Raw genomic sequence first — 17,329 nt, 5'->3', positions numbered from 1 at the left:
GACTCAGGTGTCGGGAGCTCACCTAAACTGTAAAGTCCCTATAGACCTGAGGGGTGGTGGTGTTACACACTGCACTGAGCCTGTCATGAGCCGTCAGAGGCACTGTGGGAGGAACACAAGTGCTCACTTGAGACAGGTTTGGGTTCACATCCCAGGTGACCCCCTCATGGTCACATGACCCTGACCCTTTAAGCCTCAGTTTCCCTTTCCTGAAATGGAGGCATAACACCTGCTTTGCAGAGGGGTGGTGCTAAGTACATTTTCCCTTCCCCCTCCAGCCCCAGGAGTTAACTCTGATACATTTCTGTTCCCCCCCATCTGCTCTTGCAGGGAACACATTCAGCACTCTGGCTGGGTTGGTCTTTGACTGGACGATCGTGAAGGACACGGAGGCCAATGGGTTCTCGGACTCCCACAATGCCCTGCGGTAAGAGGCACCTCACCTTTGCAGGAAAGCAGGAAGGAGGCTGTCGATTGGCTCCATGCAGGCTGGGGGCTTTTATCATCATCATCACCATCAGCAAGGAGCCCAGGCAGTTCCCAGGATGCTGGCCAGCATTCCCCATGACTGACTGAAGGAAGAGCATTTTGGCTCCCACAGCTGTGCCTGAACCTTGCTGCTTCAGCAGCCCACTGGGGTGTGCTCTGTGGGAAGTTGTCGAGGAGGCTGGCACGCCCAGCTGTGGCAGAGAAAACTTGCCGCAGATAATGGCTGCTGTCATGGGGTGCTGGGAAAGGTTGTATGTGGCCTCAGAGGGCAGCCCTCCACTGGGGGTGAGTTAAAGGGGAGACAGGTTGTGGCTAGGAAGACATTCCGACAGTGACAGCCCTCACAGGTGCAAGAGCCTGTGTTCCCCAGCACTGGACTCCTTAGGAGATGGGTTTATTAGGCATCTCGTCTCCCTCAATCCCCACAAAAGCCATATGGGCTCTAGTACCACCATTTTTGCCATTTTTCAGACATAGGAACAAAGGTTTAAGCCACTTGTCAGGTTGGTAAGTGGTGGAGCTAGAATTTGAACTCAGATCTATATAAATCTTCACTATCCAATATGGTAGCCACTAGCCCAACCCAACCCTGGTTATTTAAGTTTAAATGAGATAAAATGAAAACTCCAGTTCCTTAGATGTACTGCTATGTTTCACTTGTTTGTTAGCTATGTGGCTAGTGGTTACTACACGTTGCACAGAGCAGATGTGGAACAGAAGGTCCTGTTGACCAGTGCTGGCGCAGACCCAAGGGCAGGGCTCATATCCCCTGCTATCCTGCATTGCCTCAGGCCTTATTAAATCAAATTTTAAACTCTTTTAAGGGAAAAAGATCTAATTTTTTTCAAAATTCCCTTATAATCTTTATAAAATTTTATTTTAATTTCAGTATAGTTAACGTACAATGTTGTATTAGTTTCAGGTGTAAAATTTAGTGATTCAGCACTTCTATACATCACCCAGTGCTCATCACAGCAAGTGCCCTCCTTAATCTGCATCACCTATTTCACCCATCCCCCCACCCCCCTCCCCTCTGCTAACCACAAGTTCTCTATAGTTAAGAGTCTCTTTCTTGGGTTGTCTCGCTCTCTCTTTTCTCTTTGCTTGTTTATTTTGTTTCTTAAATTCCACTTATGAGTGAAATTATATGGTGTTTGTCTTCCTCTGACTGATTTCTTTTGCTTAGCATTCTGCTAACTCCAGAGGGAGACTTAATTTAAAAAGGAAAATGTTTTAAGATTTTATTTACTAATTAGAGAGAGAGCGCACAAGCAGGGGGAGCAGCAGCAGAGGGAGAAAGAGAAGCAGACTCCCTACTGAGCAGGGAGCCTGATGCGGGGCTTGATCCCAGGACCCTGGGATCGTGACCTGAGCTGAAGGCAGACGCTCAATCAAATGAGCCACCCAAGCGCCCCTTTAAAAAATTTTGCAGCGATTTTCAGCTTACAGAAAAGTTGCAAATGTGGTACAGAAAGTAGTGTCCCTGAACCATTTGAGAGCCGACCTGATGTCCCTAGTTATTTTAATGTGCATTTACTACCACTAAGGACATTTTCTGGTATATCCACAATATCATCACAATGAGGAGATGAACACTGATGCCTGCAGTCATCAGACCTCATTCAGGCCTTGCCAATCTATCCCAATTATATCCTTCACACGAAGTGCAAACCCCAGCCAGAGTCACCTGCTGTCTGTTGTCCTGTCTCTATCAGCCTAGGACAGTTCTTTGGGCTTTCTTTTGGGACCATGATACTCGTCAAGATTACAGTCCAATTATTTTGTAGAATGTCCCTCATTTTGGGATTATCTGATATTCCCTCCTGATTAGACTCACAGCTTTGCATCTTTGGCAGGAAGATCACAGAGCTGAACTTCTGTATTCTCCTGATTGCATCTTATTATGATTTTTGTGGGTCTGTCACAGATGATGTTCACTGTCATCACTTGGGTTAGATGGTGTCTGCCCGGGTGCCCCACTATGAGGTCACTGTCTTACCACCTCGCCATTAGTATTTTGTGGGGAGTTAAGAGTCTGGTCTTTTATTTACACATTTACAAGTCCAGCTCTGGGCTTTAGGGAACATCTCGGCTTAGCCCACGCCTATTTCCATGGCAGACATCCTCACACCCTAACACTGGGCAAGCTGGGTTGCCCTTTTGGGTCAGAGGTCTTTGGGGGGTTGGGACCCTCAACCTTTGTCTTCTGAATGAGCTCTGGAATTTCTGGTGTCTCGTGAAGTTCAGTGAAAGAGACCTGGATTCCCAGCCTGGCCTGGTCACTTCCTGCCTGGTACCTCAGTCAAGGAGTGCAGCCCATCTGGGCATCAGCATCCTCCTCTGTCCGTGGGAGGGGATTATTGTGGCTACCTCTGAGGGCAGCTGTGTGGGTCAGCACGGTATTCGGAGCCCCGCTCTGGGCCTTTCACACACCAGATGTTCAGAGAATGCTGGTTCCCTGCCCCAGTCTGTGTGAGCAGGTGCGTTTCCTGTCATGACAGCCTCCTGAGCTTCAGAAACTGTACGTGAGCTGAATGTTAACCAGAATCGAAGGCACTAAGGCATTTTGCAACCAGAGTGTCCTGGATTTTCATTAAAATCAGGATGTGACACGTAGGAAGTCAGTCACAGTGTACTACAGCAGCCGGAGGATCTTGGGGAGGATGGAAGCCTGTCCAGTGGACTGCTCTCTTTCAAAGTGGAAAGGCGGGCTACCCTGTAAATCACAGGCTGCAAGAGAGAGACCACGTGGAAAGGGTCCCTCAAGCCAGCCCTGCTTCCTGCCTATAGTGTGGGGTCACTGCCTCTGACTTCTCTCCCGACATGGGGCTTCTCCCCACAGCCCGACCCCAGGGGCAATAAGATGGGTGTGATCCCCTCTTCCTGACACTGGAGGAGGGTCATTGAGCATCATTTTCCAGGGGCAGGAGCTGGCCCTGAGTGGTGGGTAGGCCATCGCAGGGAGTCCTGGGAGCCTGGTGGGCATTGCGGGCACCACCCTGGCTGGGCCTGTGCTCTCGGGCCTGCTTCCTAGTTCCCGTGGGCCTCACCTGTCACACCTGTGAGAGAAGCATTTTGACTAAGCAGGTGGTCCTCATATTGCAGGGTTTACCCTAATCACGTGTGGATTTTGATAAAAGGCACAGTGCCAGGCTTCGTGTGGACAAAGGCCTGGGCCAGGGCCCAATCATCTGCATTTTTCACAAGGAGGTGGGCAGTTCTGATGTAGGAAGTTTCAGGGACACATTTCTAAGCAGCACCAAGTAGGGCACCATCACTTACTTCAGCGTCTGGCCCCTCCTAGGAGGTGCCAACAGACAGCGAATCCATTAGGGTCTTTGCTTCCACGTTCAGGTCTGATGACACATTCCTTTTCCAGAATCCTCACGTTCTTGGAGTCCACGTACATCCCTCCTTTCTACATCTCCGAGATGGAGAAGGTGGCCAAGCAGGGGGACACTGTCCTGGTGTCCGGGATGAAGACTGGCAGCTCCAAGCTCAAGGCGCGCATCCAGGAGGCTGTCTACAAGGTGGGGCCCCGGGGCTCGGGAGGCGCGGGGCTTCCTGGCATGGCTCATAGCTGTGCGCACATTTAGGAGTGGTACCGTGAAAGTTTCACTGTTCATGAACTGGGAACTTCAGGGTGTGATTCTGTATTTCTTTTGTTGGGTTTGGTGTTTTGGGGGCCACAGCTTTCAAGAGAGGTAGTTGGGGGACCAGAGTGTACCATCTCCAGAGCTCCAAAGTAGTTGATCTGTTGTCAGTTTCAAGGGAGGTCCAGGAGCAGTGGGATGCTCATTAACCAGCTGATTTTCAACAAATACCCCTCTCCGTCCCAGTGGAGGGATGCATCCAAGCATTTGGATCTCTGAAAAAACCGGGGGCTTCCAAATGTCCTCCACGCTGTCTCTTCCCGGGCCCCACTTTGAGCCCTGGGACTGGTGGTCCCATCTGTGGGGTTAAGGCTCCTTACCTCACCTGCCCCCCACCCCCACGTCGCTCTGGCCTCACTAGCACCTGCTTCTCCATCAGCACCCATCGGGGGAGGGATAGGACAGCAGAAAGGAGAGGTCCTGGTGCTTTCCCGGTTATTGTGGGCACATGTCTGCCCTGCCTCCTTTGAACTACAACCCTGAGATCTTCCTTTCGTTTGCCTGGTTCCTGGAGCTCACATGGGAAGGGTGTGTTCCTCCATCTGCTGTTGAATTTCTAAAGTGACAGATGAGAGAACACCTCCTGATTTACTCTTCAGTGGTTTAGCCAGTAGGCCAGGGGTCCTGGAGGGTTTTAGAAGCACAGGACATGCCATATTATAGGGGTTCATCTTGTAGCACCCTGCATTGCAGTTCATGTTTGGAGACTGCTTGTCTCTTTTTATTCTGGGCCCAAGCCCCCCCCCCAGCTGAGCTGCAATTTCCCCCTTGTCCTGCCTGCTGCCCGTCCATACGCGGCCTGCTGCCCGTCCATACGCGGCTTCCCTGCCTGCCGCCTGCTGGAAAGCACCCACCGCAGAGCCAGGCCCAAGGGCTGCTTTTGTCTCTTTGAATGAGTCAGAGATACTATGTAACTTGCTATTAAGTGAGGAAACCTGTAAGATGTTATAGCTGGAGCAAAGGAGAACCCCAAGAATTTAGGAATAGAAGCAGAACTGGTCAATATCCATGGGATGATAACCACCACACCTCCACCTGAGACAATGTATTTGCATCTCTGTGGATGAGAATCATTTTCTTTGCTGAGTTTTCTCCAACTTGAAGAGTTGCCAAAAGATCAAAGGCAGGGAAAGGTGCAGGCCCCCACAGGCTCCGGGAACCCAAGGGGTGCACTGGACTGGTGGTGGTTCTCGCCTTTCCAGTCTCTCATGCCTTTTCCTGATGAGGAGGTCGCGGCGTGGCAGGAGGGGGAAAGGGCTGAGCACTCATCAGGGACATGTGTCTCTCCCATTTTCAGGTTTGCCCGTGGCTTCGCAACCAACCTGGCCTTTGGGCTTTTGTGGGTGGAGCCCCCGAGCCCCTGGTGGCCACAGTATCCATGGATATCACTCCTCACTTTTCTTTCTGTGTAACTATTACGATTATACATTGAGCTATAGCACGCATAACGTAAAGTGATGTGCTCAGTACAGTTCAGCAGTAGCCGCTGACCACGTGCCTCGTGAGCATACAGGGTTCCCCCCGGGGCTTTAGGGGTCTGAAGGTGGGGGGGCTCTGAGCATTGCCTTGTTTTTTTACCCCTAACTTCTCTGTCCCTACCTAAGCATCCTGAGAGGTTCTAGATCTCTTTCTCTCACCTACACCACTCTCCATTCCCACCCCACCTCACTTTTTCTTCTTTTTTATAAGCAGGCTCCAGGCTGGGTGTGGCGCCCAGCACAGGTCCCGAACTCACAACCCTGAGATCAAGACCTGAGCTGAGATCAAGAGCCGGACGCTTAACCGACCGCACCAGCCAAGCACCCCTCCCTCACCTGGCTTTTTCTACCCTCTTTCTTCCAAGCACGTGCGCCCTGCAGAGGTCAGACTGCTGATCCTGGAGAACATCCTTCTGAACCCAGCTTACGACGTCTACCTGATGGTGGGGACCTCCATTCGCTATAGGGTGCAGAAGATCAGGCAAGGAAAGATCACAGGTGAGTCACTGACTCAGTGAGGTCGTCGTGGCAGAGGCCCCCCTTTTTATTATTGTGGTCAAATACACATAATATAATTACAGTCTTAACCATTTTTAAGTGTGCAGTTTAGTGGTGTTGAGTATATTCACATTGTCGTGCAACCGTCCCCCCGCATCCATCTCTGGGACTTTTCATCTGCCCAGAATTGAAACTCTGTTTTCATTAAACACCAGCTCCCGTTGGTCCCCCCAGCCCCTGGCAGCCACCATCCTACTTTCTGTCTCTCTGAATTTGACTTCTCTAGGGGCCTCATAGGAGAGGAATCTTACTATATTTATCCTTTTGTGACTGGCTTATTTCACTTAGCCATAATGCCCTCAAGGCTCCTCCATATTGTAGCGTGTGTCAGAATTTCCTTCCTTTTTAAGGCTGAACAATAGTCCAGTGTATGCATATTCATATTTGTTGAGTGCTTATCCATTCATCTATCGATGGGCGCTTGGGTTGCTTCTGCGTCTCGGCTATTGTGAATAATGCTGCTAGGAGCATGGGTGTGCAAGTATCTTTTCAAGATGCTGCTTTCAGTCTTTTTGGGTGTATATCCACGCCTTTGTTTTGAGAATGTCAGAAGCTGTGAGCTTCACATCAGAGCGGGTTTTGCCCTTGGTCAACCACTGACTGCTGTCCAGCCTTGGCCGACCACTACCCCTCCTTTGGGGCTCAGTTTCCCCTTCAGATACCTTGAGGCCCTTCTGCCTATGCTGTGAGGGCAAAATTAATTAGTGGATGTGGATTTGTTCTGGAAATTCTACAGTGCTGTGTACCTGTGATGCATTTTATATGGTGAGTGTTCTTAATACAGTACCAATCCTCCTAAGAATGATTACTATTATTATCATTTTTTTAAAAGTTTATCCGTGTTTCATGGCCAGAGCACAAGATGTCAAGGGTGTCACCCATCTGTCCAAGGGCTTTGACACGTGTTCAGGCAGGTGCCTCCCCCAGGTTGGAGGGTCATTCTGTGATGCAGGGTGTTGTGTAAGAAGCACATAGATGCTTCAGTATCCAAGAAACTTGGGTTTTGTTCCATAGATGGGGTCCTGAAAGACACTGCCTCACCAGGGAGCAGTGGATCTGGTGAGAAGTTACAGTGTGGCAGAGCACTCTGCCCCTCAGACCACGGAAGCTGAGAATAGACTCCTTCTGGGTAGGAAGCAGGGCGGGGGCTCTTGGCCAGAGATCTGATAGCTGGGCCCCAACTGGGGAGGGCAGTCAGCATGGTTAGTGGTGGGTGATTTAATGAAGAGGTCCTGAGAGCTCACCCTGAATTAGTTCAGATGTCATAGTCCAGAGGAACGGCACATCTCAAGGGACCCAGAAAACTTGTGGGTTGGGTCACTGACCTACCATACATGTCAAAGAGTCGGAACACATGAAAGGTAGCCCAGGGCAGGAAATAGGAATGTTGCCTCCCTTTCATCATTGCGGAAACGAGATGGAAAATTCCTCCAAAAATGAACACGCCTGTGTGATTGATGGTCTGGTTGATGCAGGTCTGGAGTGGCTTCCAGACAGAAGCCTTGAGAACCGAGCCAGCAAGGTCCACCATGACCTAGTCATACAAATGGAAACTCTGTCCATTTGCTTTAGATGGATTAGGCTTTTTTTTTTTAATTGAGATCTAATTCACATCACTGTCTTTTTAAACAAGTTGACTAGACAGGGAAGTGACGACTGATGGCATAACAGGGACATGAATTTCAGCTGCTGTCTGTCTCGTGTGGTGTCCCGTGTTGGCTTAGAGAATTCTAGGTTAGAGGCCGGTTATCTGGACTTATTAACACGCAGATAATTATAACCCCAAATTTATTCTTTCTCTTTTTTTTTTCAGTTTTCCTTCCTTAAAAATGTAATTTTTCTTCTTTTCTTCCATATCTTTATTTCCCTCTGTCTGCCTCCCTTTATTGGGCGGCTCACTTTCTTGCAAGCCCATTTATTGAGCACCTACTCAGTGCCGTGGTCTGCTGGAGGCTGCATATGCTGCCTGGGTTCCTGCCCTCCTGGAGCACACAGCCCAGCAGCCAGTCCAATGGTTACTCTGCAAACATCTTACAAGTGGGGGCAGGGAAGGGAGGGGAGGGGCTCTTGGAGCTTGTAACAGGGGGCTGTGTGCTGCTTGCAGGGCAATGTTTCCAAGGGGGGCCACAGGTCTCTCCCCTCAGTTCTCAATCCTGTTGGTGTTTGTACTGCTTGAACACATGACTGGCACAATAACCAAATTATCAGACAGAACAAAATGTGGGGAGGCCACGCTGACTGAGGGAATTGGTGTCCGAAAGAACGTGAGTGAGGGCAATCATGGAAGAGACAGAGATAAAATGCACTGAGGCTGGGAGAATCACCTGCATAGGCTGGTGTCGGTGACCCAGGTGTCAAAGGGACTTGGAACCCAGCACATCCTTGAGCCATGGCTGCCCAGAACTAGCTCTTATGGCTATGTGAGCAGGGGCTGGAGCCAGAGGTGGGAGAGTGAGCTCCTCATCCTCCTGGGCTCAGATCTACCTCCCCAGGAGCTCCATGGTCATCCCTGGAGCCTACCCATGGTGGGGGATGATAAGAAGCACAACTGGAGGGTCAGCCAGGGTCAGGAGGGTCACAGAGCCTGTCTCCTAGAAGCATCTGGGCCTCTTGGCTTATAGAAGGGCAGCCTTGGTGATGACCCTTTACCCTCTACAGATGGTAGATGAGGTGGTCTGGTACCCCAAGAACGGCCTTCCTATTTTTATAGATAGACAGTGACCCTTAGCATCTGCAAAGCCTTCTGCATTCAGTGCTTCTCACAAGTAGCAAGTTCTGCATTATAAGAGGTGTTTAAGGAGTCAGACAAACCCCTTATTTTCATTGTCTTAGGATTTTGTAATTATGTTGTTGTGCAAGATCTTTTGAGTATCAGTATATTCATTTTGCAAAATGGCCTATTCATTTGGAGAACTTTAAATAAAGGAGGAAGCTAGTGCTTCATAAAACAGCATAAAGTAATACTGCTTTATTGTGCAATGGCATTATTTTATTATGGCATGGATTCTCGATGCACTTCTGCCATATTCTGAACAATATAATCCTCAAGAATCTTAGCCCAGCTCAGCTGGGCTTCCCCCAGTTAGAGGACAAGGAGATGGGCTGTGTATACGCTAAGGGATTCTCAGTTCTAGTGTGCACTGGAATCACCCAGAGGACCTGTTCAAACTCAGAGAACCAGCCCCACCTCCAGAGTTTGATTCAGCAGCTCTGGGGGGTGGGCGGGGCAGTCATTTGGAGTTGGCAGGTGACACTGATGGTCCAGGGCCCACACTTTGAGAACCCTCTGCTCTAGGGCAAATTCTTGGGGACTTATTAGAACACACAGAAGATACCCTAAGACAGGAAGTGGACCAGTTGCTTCCTTTTTAGAGCTCCCGTTGGAATTCTTGGGAATTCTAAGGATGCTCTAGCTGAAATTCCTCCTGGCCCTTGTCCTGGACACCTCCCGTGGAAGGCCCTGAGCTGGGATCTGGGGAGGAATGGTGAGCAAGGGTCCAGTCTGGTTCTCCCTCCTGTCTCTTGCTGGAGGGCAGAGATGTGGCCACGCCCCCAGGCTCTGTGAGCAGGTTGCTCGGTAGGAAAGTTGACGGACAGGACCTGGAGGGGTTGAGTAAAAGTGCTCCTGCTCTCTTTGTTTTTTTTGTTTTGTTTTATGTTCAGTTAGCCCCTGTATAGTATATCATTAGTTTTTGATGTAGTGTTCAATGATTCATCCTGCTCTCTTTGGTTCGGATCTCACTCAGCTCCGCCACTCCCCACTGGAGGACCAGCGGGCTTCTTGGCTCGATTTCCACAGCACCACCATCTTGAAGGTGTGTGCATCAGCAGTACCCAGGGCAAGGGTGGTTGTGGGGTAAAATGGGGTGACAGGCCAATAAAGCAGCAGGCACGGTCCTGCCACATCTTGATTTTGCGGTCAACAGTAGCCATTTATAAAAGCGTTCATGGTCACTACACATAGGGTGTGGAAGACTGATGCAGAAGCGGCAAGTTTTGTAGGATCCCTTCTTTCCTGGGGAAATCGTTTTTTCATCCCTCAAATCCCAGATGGAGCAAGTTCTCTCTCTTCTACAACATGACACCAAGCAGGGAAACCTTGATGGATGGTCAAGATAGCAACAGAGAACATTCTTTGCAGATCCTAGACTGAACTCCCCAAACCTGGTGGAAAACCATGGATTGGTGCCTTTTTGGAACCCCCTTAGAGGCTGCATGGCTCCAGTGAGCCCTACCCCAGGCCCCTCGGTGTAGCGGCCGAATTCACTCAACTCCTGGATTCTGCAAGCAGCCTGCAATTGGTGTCAGAGGCTGTGCTTAATGAAAAAAAAAAAAAAAACAGTTTATGACAGTCAGTAAAAAACTGATTGCTTCTGAAAATTCATGGGGAGTGTCAGTTTTGTCCACAGGCACGAAGAATAATGTTAAACTTTAAAGTGTTGAGAAAATTATAACACTGTATATTAACTATAGCAGAATTAAAAAAAAAAAGTGTTGAAGAAACTAAGCAAAAAAAAAAGAAGAAAGAAAGAGAAATCAAGCAGTCATATTGAAAGCCGGGTCCAGGGATTTGGGGTGGGGCGGATATATGGCTTTCTAATGTTTCCTGTCTTTGCTCTTGTCTCCCCCCTTTGTTTTTTTTTTTTTATTCTGGGCGGCCAGAGCTGTCAATGCCTTCTGAGCAGTATGAGCTCCAGCTTCAGAACAGCATCTCGAGCCCCGAGGGAGACACGGGCCGGCCCGTGGCTGTCTTGGACCAGGACACATCGATGGTCACCGCTGTGCAGCTGGGACAGAGCAGCCTGGTCCTGAGCCACAGGAATATCCTTTCCCCGGCCTGTCTGCAAGTACATAAGCATGTCCTGCGCAGGAGATCTGCTGTTTGGAAGTCATTTTTCTCCCCGAAAGCTTGGCGAGGCTAAAAATAACCGTTTTCACTCAAGGTCTGAAAATTGGAAAGAACCGAAATAGCAACACGGCTGTGTGGAACGCTCACCTCTGTGGGTGACTCACAGGAGAGGCTCCGGGATGGGAGGTGGTGGCAGGAGCAGAGCCTCGCTCCTCGCCTCCGGAACCTTCCCTGGCACGGGCAGCCCCATCCGAGGGTCCTGGGCAAGGCTGTTTCCAAACCGGCGTGTGGGTTGGCCCTGTCCTAGCCTTGTTCATGTAGTCTCCAGTGTCCCTTGCAGAGGGAGGGACAGTGTCCCTAGCAGAGACTACTCTGCTAGTATAGGAAGCATGGTGTGGCCTCTGATTCTGGAATGTGGCTTTGTTCTACTTGTCCTCACACAAAGGGTTTTCATCCTCTCTCCTACGCATGTGAGCTGAATCCTGCCAGTTGCTCTGTTCTCCTTCTTGTGTTTTGTTCCTTAAGTAAGAATTCAGGTATTCGCATGCAGGGTGCTTCCAGGTTACCCAATAGCACCATCTACGTGGTTGAACCTGGATACCTGGGTAAGTTTGGTCACCCTGGGTCCTCCCAGGTGCTACTGACAGGAGTTAAAAAAATAAAGGCAACAACAGCTCCCCAGAAAATGCTTCACACTGGCCAGCTCAGCCAGCTCATGCCAGGGCTGCTCCCCAGTCCTCCCTGCATTGATGCACGGAAACAAGCAGAGGGTAGGCCAAGGTCAACGGTAGGTGGGCAGCTCCAGAGGCCGAGAAGTGTTTGGGTAGGGTCTGGAGGACTTTGTCTCCTCCTGGTTTCTGTACCAGGGCTCTGTCCAAACCTGTGGACATTTGGAGGTCGGTCAGCTCAGTGACAAAGGAGCCCCTAAAGCAAGGAGACACTTGGTAAAAGTCTCAGTGGGGAGAAAGGGGAGGCATTTGACCCAAGAGAGGAAGGGAGGACTCAGCGGTCATGGAGGCCCCGTGGGGGTGGAGCCAGGGCCCAGGAGCTGCCATAATTGGTGAATGCTTGAGAGATGTCCAGGACACAAGTGTCACCCCAGGTCATAGAGATGATGCTTCCTTTGAGTTTGCTCCGAGTTGACGCACCTCTTGGGTGTACTGAATTGGTTCAGGCGAGAGAACATTTGACTGACATGCAGCAAACCCCTAGGTCCTCCTGTTAGCCACCACGTGAGCTTGCTGATCGGTGCAGACCTGAGCTGACAATGTGGTAACACCAGGCAGGTGTGTCTTAGGAGCTTCAGAAAGGTTTTCTTTAACCTTTATTCAGAAAGGTTTTCTTGGTACCTTCCCTCTGTCTGGCCTGTGCTGGGCCTAGAGTTCTGGAGGAAGGAAGCTTAGGTCCTTGTGCTTGGTTTTGCACAGAGAGAGCAGTGTAAACAGATGGTGACAGGACAGTGGTAGAGAGTTAGTCAAGGTGAGTGCCGAAGAATGGCTTCTGGGAGATGAGGGTTGAGGCAGGCATTTCCCAGAAGCTGCTCCTTTGTAGGTAGGTCGGCCTGGCAGAGGTAACAGTTCGGGCGAGGGTGTGGTGAGAGAGTGCATGGCCTCACAGGGGTCAGCGAGCAGCCCGTACGCATCGTGTATGGGGAGGCCTGGGAGGGAGGGCTGCTCACACGGATAGAATGCTCAGTGCCAGGCCTCAGAGCCAAGACCTACTGTGGATTCAGAGCTCTACTTACTGTGGATTCAGAGTGCAGACCTGCTGTGGATTCAGAGGGTTATGGATTCAGATGTAGACTCACTGTGTATTCAGAGTGCAGACCTGCTGTGGATTCAGAGCGTTATGGATTCAGATGTAGACTCACTGTGCATTCAGAGTGCACACCTGCTGTGGATTTGGTTCATACAACTACTGTGGATTCAGGGTCTAGACCTTCAGTGGACAGGTTCAAATTTGAATGAGCCCAGGAGCAGTCAGTGTGGGATATGCTCAGGGTGGTGCTGGGGAAGCTGAGAGCTCACCCCAGCTTCTGCGGGCTCAGGGCTGATGGTGGGCATTAGATCTCACTGTGCTTAGCAGCTGTTCTTTCTCCTCAGGGGAGTGCAAGTGAGCCATTGTGGGGTCCCCCAGGTGTGCCTGGTGCCATCCCCTTCCTCAGCAGCACGGCCGTGTGGCCCGAGTGGTCAGGCTTTGTTGCTTTCCGTTTTGTAGGGTTCACAGTCCACCCCGGTGACAGGTGGGTGCTGGAGACTGGCCGCTTGTATGAAATCACCATCGAAGTGCTTGACAAGTCCGGCAACAAGGTCTACCTCTCAGACGTGAGTGCCTACCTTGGGTCCCAGTGGGGTGTCAGTGTGAGATGTGCCTCCCGAAGCGGCCCCCCAAAGCCGCAGGGCCCCCATGCAGGCAAGCTGAGTTATTGATTCCTAGTGGTGTTTCTGGGTCCATGAGAGACAGTACTGTGACATCTCTGGGGCCTCTCAGGACTTTGTGAACCTGTGAGTCTGTGCCCCCCAGCCCTACCCCTGCAGGGCTGGAGTGGGGAGAGGGGGCCGCAGGCAGCTCGGTTCCAGAAGGTGGTGATGGGGGAGCAGCATCTGCCTGCTGCCTTCCTGCTCGCTTGTCATAGCCTGAGACATCATGGTGCTGAGAATCCGTCTCTTCCTGCTCTACAGAGGAGCAGGGAGCACTCCCTGACCTTTCCCTGCAGGGCCAGGAGTACCTGTAACTGTCCGGAAGGCCCAGGTGACCTAGGCCAACCTCAGTTAGCTTTCTGGCTCTAGAAAGAAATGGCAGACACAGACAGAGGGAGAGGAGTCTCGGCAGGTTTTGGTCCTTCGTGAGAGGTTCCCAGGATCATCAGTGGGAACACCTGGGACCTTCCTAGTGGCCTCTGAGGTTTTAGAAGAAGGAGGCAGCGTTCCCCCGGGGGCAGCTTTGCAGGTCATTGCTTTCCTCGTGTTACTGAACAAAGACTGTCGATCACCAGTTTTTGGGAAGAAAGCTCTGACAGATACCGATGACCTTTTTTTGTGTTTGGTGGTTTCCTCGTTGGGACCTCAGGGTCTGAGAAACCCGACTATAGTAGGCCTCAGGCTCCCCTGAGGAGGACTGGGTCATCAGGCCGTGCGGGGAGTGTGGTGGCCTGGGAGGGGGTCAAAGGCCAGAGGGGTCAGAGCCCAGTTCTAGGGCCTCGTCCAGCTCGTCTGCTGGTTTTGGAGGCCTCTGGGCCTTGGGTGGCCCCGTGGCCCGGCCTGGCTGCTCTTTGTGGGTCACATTGCTCCTTTCCTGCATTCTGACTTCCTGACTCATCCCAGAAACACCTCTCTCACCCAACCTGCCTCCCTTTCCAGAACATTCGCATCGAAACTGTGCTGCCTCCTGAGTTCTTTGAGGTGCTTGCTTCTTCCCAGAATGGGTCATACCATCACGTCAGGGCAACAAAGCGGGGCCAGACGGCCATCGAGGCAGCCCTCACCTCTGTGGTAGACCAGGCAAGTCAGTACCTCCCTCTGTCTGCCCCCCCCGCACCCTCCCAGGCTAGACGTGAACCCCGGGGAGCCGGGGACCCCAACTTCAGCCTGGTGCACTGCTCTCGTGGGTACTGTGGGGGTTGCCTCCCATCTGGACTCATGGGAGATGTCTGGTGGTGGAGCTTTGGGCTTTCCCTGTCCCTGTGTCCACATGGGGTGCCCCTACTCCTTTGCCCTTTGCCAGCCTCTGTAAAGGTGAGCGTGCCCTTCTGGGATTGGGGTGGAAACCCTGTTGGGGAAGCAGTGTTGGGCCCGTGTGTCTAGCTGTGCCGTTTCCCGGAGCCAGGAGCATCCCGCTGGCTATTTTAGCTCCTGGGTCCTTTAAAGTCTTTTCATTTTCCCCCTTTATTTAAAAGGCCAGTTACAGGTGTGAGCAGTCTTTTTACTGATTGGAACATCGGCATGGGTGTTCTCATCTTCCTACCCTGCACAAAACCTGTCCCGACCCCTTAGGAGGCAGCAGAAGAAATGGCCTGTGGGGCAGACAGCAGTTCCTGCCTGTCTGTCACTTCAGCTCTGGGGGCTTTGGGCAAAGTTGCTGCTGTGCCCCATGCCTCAGTTTCCCCATCTGTAAGGTGGGGGTAACCACATCATCCCATCTGGGGTGCTTTGAGGATGAAGTCAAGCAGCTTTTACTTGAGTGGCTGTTACAGAGCCATAGAAAGCTGTCTCCATGGAGACAGAGAAGGCTGCAGGGCATTTAGCATCTTCCTTCCTGCTCCCCGGTGATCACAGAATCTTCGTGACCTCATCTCCGGGAAGGGGCGGGGGTCTGCTTGACTGGGAAAACCTCTGATGACCTGGTTGTCATGGTGACGTGCGGCGCCCTCACCCCCTTGTAGGATGGAGGGGTCCACACATTACGGGTGCCTGTGTGGAACCAGCAGGAGGTAGAAATTCACATCCCCATCACCCTCTATCCGAGCATCTTGACGTTTCCGTGGCAACCAAAGACGGGCGCCTATCAGTACACAATCAAGGTAACCGTGACACCCCACGTCTGGGTGCATTCCTTTGGGTGTTTCCATGGGATCGGGGCTCTTCACCTATCCCGTTTCTTTTAATCTCACCTTTTAGTGGTTGGAGAGAATTTAAAATCAGGGAGTTTTATGCTTTTTATATTTTCTGGGGTTTCTAGCACAGCACTGTATTTTGGTAATCAGAAAAAAAAAAAACCTGAAAAACAGAAACGAAAGCATGATAAAGAAAACCTGGAATACAGATTTAAATTCCACCTGCATTTGTTTTCATAAAAAAAATGATTGTTTTCTACAAGTAGCGTAACTATCCCTGGAGAAAAATGTGAAATTCAAGGGAAAAACATCTCTAACTCTTGTCACCTCTCAAGTGTTCTTGCTTTCTGATATTCACGTGCCCGTCTGGCCTTCGTTGGCAGGACTGACTCCCATGGGGGCTTGAGCCCCTGTGGCCATTAGAGTCCCCATCAGTCCCCGCTGCCTCCCTGGCAGAGTGATGCCTGTCACTGGGACCCGCTACCTGTGTGTCCCCTTCCTGGGCCTCTCTCAGGCTCCGGGGTGATGGCCCCTGACCTGGGAAGCCGCTGGACTGTCTCTACTCCATGGAGGATCACCAGGAGCGGCTGGGGTGTGTGCCGGGAGGGAGTGTTGCGCCTGGGCAGGGAAGCAGCTTCCTGCACCTGACTCTGTGGCCCAGGGTCCTCCCAGTCCAGTCTGTAGGTGCTCCCAGGTCTGGGGCCACTGTTAGGGTCATCAGTGGGTGTCAGCCACAAGGCCCCCAGAATATGAGGAAGAGAAACGAGGCAGGGTGGAGAGAGCGAGGCGGGGAGGTGGTCTCCAGCCAGATGTCAGCCCATGGAGTGGGAGGCCGCTGACCATGCGAGTCAGAGAGTGAGACAGAAGGATGGACAGAGAGACCAGGCAGGTGGACTGATCTGATGGTTTTCCTCTCCAGGCCCATGGTGGGAGTGGGAACTTCAGCTGGTCTTCATCAAGCTACGTGGTTGCCACGGTCACTGTCAAGGGTGTGATGACCACAGGCAGTGATACTGGTCTCAGTGTGATCCAGGCACATGACGTGCAGAACCCGCTACATTTCGGGGAAATGAAGGTGAGACCTCAGGGGCCCGGAGGCTCAGACTGGCGGTCTCTAGCCGCCTCCTCATATCCAGCCCTCAGGCTTGTACTTGGTGTTGGTGGCGGGCAGTGGGATGGATGTGACATCCCCCACCAGGCAGGGGATGGGACCCAGAAGGGCCAAGGTCAGCATAGTAGGAATTTGTGGAAGGAAGATCAGAGGACACAGAAGACATGAGATACTCAAAGGAGTCATTCTAGAAAACTCAGACCTGAAAGGTCTGAATGTCTGAATTGGAAGGGCCACTGAGTGTTGGTAAATTCACAGTGAAAGGGAGGCCCCAAACTCTACAAGACCTGGGTCTGACTCCTTTCCTTTCCCTGTACTGGGGCCCGACACCTGGCTCTTGACTCCAGGTGACGCAGGACCAACTCACTGAGCAACGGCCTCGGGTAGGAGTGGTCATCTGCAGCTGAGCTTCTGCGCACCCTGCCTCGGCCTCCTGACTTCTTGACCCTGACCTCAGCCTGCCATTATTCCTCCATTTAGGGCAGAAGTCAAAGCTCTGTACGCAGTGTGTCCAATCCCAAACTGCTCTTAAGTTTTTTGGGACATGGTTGTTCTAGTCTTTTTATTTGGATCCACATAGACACACACACACACCCGTCTAAAGATGGATCTCATTCTCATAGAAAAAGAGTCATAACT

The 17,329-nt window shown here is 51.4% G+C and overlaps 1 protein-coding gene across 2 annotated transcripts in view; it reads left to right on the top strand.

Moving 5' to 3' along the window:
* Positions 1 to 17,329, top strand: part of NUP210 (nucleoporin 210) — a 106,258-nt gene that overhangs the window by 23,797 nt on the left and 65,132 nt on the right. For both annotated transcript variants that reach the window (XM_028101643.2, XM_088027107.1), the window contains exons 4-12: positions 331 to 427; positions 3,869 to 4,019; positions 5,986 to 6,118; positions 10,841 to 10,999; positions 11,564 to 11,632; positions 13,245 to 13,351; positions 14,387 to 14,527; positions 15,409 to 15,546; positions 16,499 to 16,654. In XM_028101643.2, coding sequence (XP_027957444.1) covers positions 331 to 427; positions 3,869 to 4,019; positions 5,986 to 6,118; positions 10,841 to 10,999; positions 11,564 to 11,632; positions 13,245 to 13,351; positions 14,387 to 14,527; positions 15,409 to 15,546; positions 16,499 to 16,654 — 1,151 coding nt within the window. The remainder of the gene's footprint in view (positions 1 to 330; positions 428 to 3,868; positions 4,020 to 5,985; positions 6,119 to 10,840; positions 11,000 to 11,563; positions 11,633 to 13,244; positions 13,352 to 14,386; positions 14,528 to 15,408; positions 15,547 to 16,498; positions 16,655 to 17,329) is intronic.

Source organism: Eumetopias jubatus, unplaced genomic scaffold, assembly GCF_037043125.1.
Source record: "Eumetopias jubatus isolate StellerSeaLion01/CBP00866 unplaced genomic scaffold, mEumJub1_p1.0 scaffold_1, whole genome shotgun sequence".
NCBI classification, from domain to species: Eukaryota; Metazoa; Chordata; class Mammalia; order Carnivora; family Otariidae; genus Eumetopias; species Eumetopias jubatus.
This window is presented reverse-complemented; position numbering and strand designations above follow the sequence as displayed.